Here is a 4,146-nt window from a genome sequence, read left to right on the forward strand (position 1 = left end):
CAACCTCACACACCTATCCTCACACACCAACCTCACACAACAACATCACACACCATCCTGACACACAAATTTCACACACCATCCTCACACACCATCCTCACACACCAACCTCACACACCATCCTCACACACCATCCTCACACACCAACCTCACACACCATCTTCACACACTAGTCTCAAACACCATCCTCACACACCAACCTCACACACCATCCTCACACACCAACCTCACACAACAACCTCACACACCAGCCTCACACACCAGCCTCACACACCAGCCTCACACACAAGCCTCACACACCATCCTCACCCATCTACCTCACACACCATCCTCACACACCATCCTCACACACCATCCTCACACACCAACCTCACACACCATCCTCACACACCAACCTCACACAACAACCTCACACACCATCCTCACACACAAACTTCACACACCATCCTCACACACCAGCCTCACACACCATCTTCACACACCAACCTCACACACCATTCTCACACACCAACCTCACACACCAATCTCACACACCAGCCTTACACACCAACCTCATACACTATCCTCACACACTAGTCTCAAACACCATTCTCACACACCAGCCTCACACACCAACCTCACACACCATCTTCACACACTAGTCTCAAACACCATCCTCACACACCAACCTCACACACCATCCTCACACACCAGCCTCATACTCCGACCGACTCCTACACTCTGCTTGTTAGAATTGCATGGCACAAGCAGACGGACACAAGCTGCAACGCAAGGACACGAAGGCACACGATCAATTAACTGCATTAAATAATTCTGCCATGTTTGACTTCTGCTGACATGTATGTCGGTCTATGATGGATAATTATTATTAATCATCTTTGTCTCTCATTTCAACACGTTCTACAGGGTTAACATTCGCGTTTAAGAGACTTAGAGCTTAACTCTACAATTCAAGAAAAATTAAGAACGTAAAATATTTTCGACAATTTGCAATTCGGAGTCAGGATGGATGAAATTATGGATGCAACTAAACGACAGGTTGCATGACATTTCCTGTGCACACATTTTAATGTTCTCATAGTGATCAACTATGTATGTATGTGTGTGATATGTGTGTATATGTGTGTGTGTATGTGTGTGTTTGTTGTGTGTTTGCATCTGTGTGTGTGTATGTGTGTATATATGTATGTGTGTTTGCATGTATGTATGTATTTAAGGGTGTTGATGTGATATTTAAAAAGATCAAAATACCCCATAATTACTGCGTTGTTCATACGATCTTTGTTCATACGTTCATTTGTTTGTTTGTTCATTCGTTCATTTGTTTGTTTTTTTTGTTTGTTTATTCGTTCGTTCGTTTGTTTGAAGGTTATGACCAATTAAATGGAATTGAAAGCATTTGCTAGCGATCATTAGAGACAGCACGGATGGTGGGGGGCAGCTTGGTGATGATGATGATAAATGATGATGATGATCTCATTTGTCTGACTGGGGAGAACAACAAAGTGGTGGTGGAAGCCCTGATTATGTTATCAGAAACATGACGACGACGATGACGACGATGATGGTGACTTGAAATGATGATGGCGTCTCAGTCATGACGAAAATGGTGACGCTGATGATGCCATGCTATTTCATTTCTTGGGCGCTGATAAAGATACAAACGTTTGAGTTGAAACGTTAGTCACATTGAAGATCAAAAATATGGAATCTATTTAAAATAAGCCGACGTAATCACACGCAGCAAGCAGTAAACGAAACGAAACGAAACGAAACGAGAGCCGCGTCAGAAATGCGTACGTGTACGAACGAGCTGCAATTATAACTTTCATCCTGCATATCTTTTGACTAATCTATCAGCAAATATGATCTAACTAATAACCCGTGCAAACATCACGTGCCACGGCACTTGATTGCATAACGCGGGCCTCATTAATGATGCTCTCATCCATTCATTTCTTCTTGCCTCCTTCCTTCTCTCATTCTTCCAGTAATTTGTTTTTTCTTTCTGTCATTCAATCTAACGTACACTTGATGTTCTGTTTTTGTTTCGTTAGTGCTTGTGGTGATGTAATTGGAGGGATGTGATGACGTGGGTGTGTGGTGTGGTACGGTGTGGTAGGATGTGGTGTGGTGTGGTGGGTGTGGTGGGATGTGGTGGGTTGTGGTGGGTGTGGTGGGATGTGGTGGGTGTGGTGGGATGTGGTGGGTTGTGGTGGGTGTGGTGGGATGTGGTGGGTTGTGGTGAGATGTGGTGGGTTGTGGTGAGATGTGGTGGGTTGTGGTGAGATGTGATGACCTGTGTGTGGTGTAGTGTGGTGGGATGTGGTGAGATGTGATCTAGTTTGATTGGACGTGATGTGGTGATGCAATATAATTAGGTACGTTCATCAAAAAAAATGTTTATTCAGAGGAGAGCTTACTTGACTGCAGATTCGATGGCTTTCAATCCCATGCAACCTATCTTTGAAGATTTTTTTGAAAACTTCTTCGAGAAAAACTGAAACAAATTTTTGGTGTTCTCATTACGTTTCAAAATCACAGGCAATCTTATGAATCATTTAAAATTAAATTTAAAAATGTTTTTTTTATAGAAAAACTTACCAAGTAATAAAATAATTACAATTTCAATTAATAAGCAGTAAAGTGTTTATGTAATACTTTAACAGTTAGCAGTTAGTTAACTTCAATCACCATTCCAGCTTTATTATCGATTCTCTTCAAAAATTCTCAGCTGTCTATATTTCAAACATAAATTTACAAAAAATGTCAAATAAATAAGAATTTCTGACATGTGTGTTTATTTATTTGCTGTATGATCTCAAAATGTATACACACGCACACACTTAAACACACACATACTTATACACGCACACACACAGAAGCGTAGAGACTCCACCACCGACATTCAATAACACAGAGCATCGATCGCTGCTTTCGGTGATCTGCAGAAAGATGGACACAACAAAAACTCACCAGACACTGCTGCAATCATTCAACCACCGCAACCATTACACACGGGGGCACATGAGGATATTCGGTGAGGTTTAGCACTGTCTCTGCACTACACAAACAGTAGAGGGCCTGAAACATGGTCCCACATCGAATGGAGGTCTCAATGTAGGAAAGGTGAGAAGGAAGAGAGAGGAAGAGAGAGAGAGAGATAAGGAGGGAGCGCGGAAAGCATCAGATGCAGGTGGAAAACAGGTCCTTCAGACTTTGGCGAACATTCTAAATAATGATTCACGAAATGCACAACAATTTTCCAAATTTAACGATGTTGTTAAATGAATAATAAAATTAAAAAAGATGATTTAGTCGTAGTCGTTCCGCGGATAAAATCGTTAGAATGACGTCAGCGAAAGTGCCACTCCATTGAAGGTTGCATTTAGTCGGCACACGAATTCAAAATATCGGCAAATAAAACAAAAAGACATGATCGTTATTTCCACATCAGCAATGTAAAAGAATGTGGCGTGTCTGACATTCTCGACCACTTAAAGACGATCAACTTCCGGACAATATCCTGTTTTCCTTTGTTTCGTAAAATGGTTCTAATGTGAAATCTGACAATGATCAATCGTCACACACGAAGTTTCTGATGCGATCGTCAGTCAGTGTAACTTCCTGGCCGGAGTTTGTTCGCACAGGAGAGAGAGAGTCGACATTTGACAGCAGCTGATGATAGGCCATAGAACACCTATAAAAGAAGAGGATGGCAAAAGTAGTTTATTACACTTCAAACTTGATTTTTTTAAGATATTGGTCAAGGATGAGGTTCTCTTATTTCACAAACTCTATTACATTGATAATGGTAAAGGTTGCCGAAAAAAGCTTTTATGTAAATGTATATATGAAAAATGCAGTCTAAATAAATTAGAAATTTTTTTATTAATCTGAATAAACTGAACAATATCGATGAAATAATCGTTCGAAAAATTGAAAACTTAGTTACAAACTCAACAATGTGAAAAATGCGGTGATATTTCTTAATAACTGTATATATATATATATATATATATATGTATGTATATATATATATATGTATGTATATATATATTTATATATATATATATATGTATGTATGTATGTATGTTGGTAATAGACCATACTTTTTACAATATTCTATAAATTCTACCGAATGTT

At 39.8% G+C, this 4,146-nt stretch overlaps 1 protein-coding gene across 1 annotated transcript in view; it reads left to right on the forward strand.

Moving 5' to 3' along the window:
- Positions 1-798, forward strand: part of HELRODRAFT_158673 (hypothetical protein) — a gene marked incomplete at both ends in the record, with an annotated part of 7,482 nt that extends 6,684 nt beyond the window's left edge. The window contains one exon of the mRNA XM_009010679.1: positions 694-798. Within this exon, the coding sequence (XP_009008927.1) occupies positions 694-798 (105 nt within the window). The remainder of the gene's footprint in view (positions 1-693) is intronic.
- Between the last annotated feature and the right edge of the window lie 3,348 nt (positions 799-4,146).

Source organism: Helobdella robusta (assembly GCF_000326865.2).
Source record: "Helobdella robusta unplaced genomic scaffold HELROscaffold_1, whole genome shotgun sequence".
NCBI classification, from domain to species: domain Eukaryota; kingdom Metazoa; phylum Annelida; class Clitellata; order Rhynchobdellida; family Glossiphoniidae; genus Helobdella; species Helobdella robusta.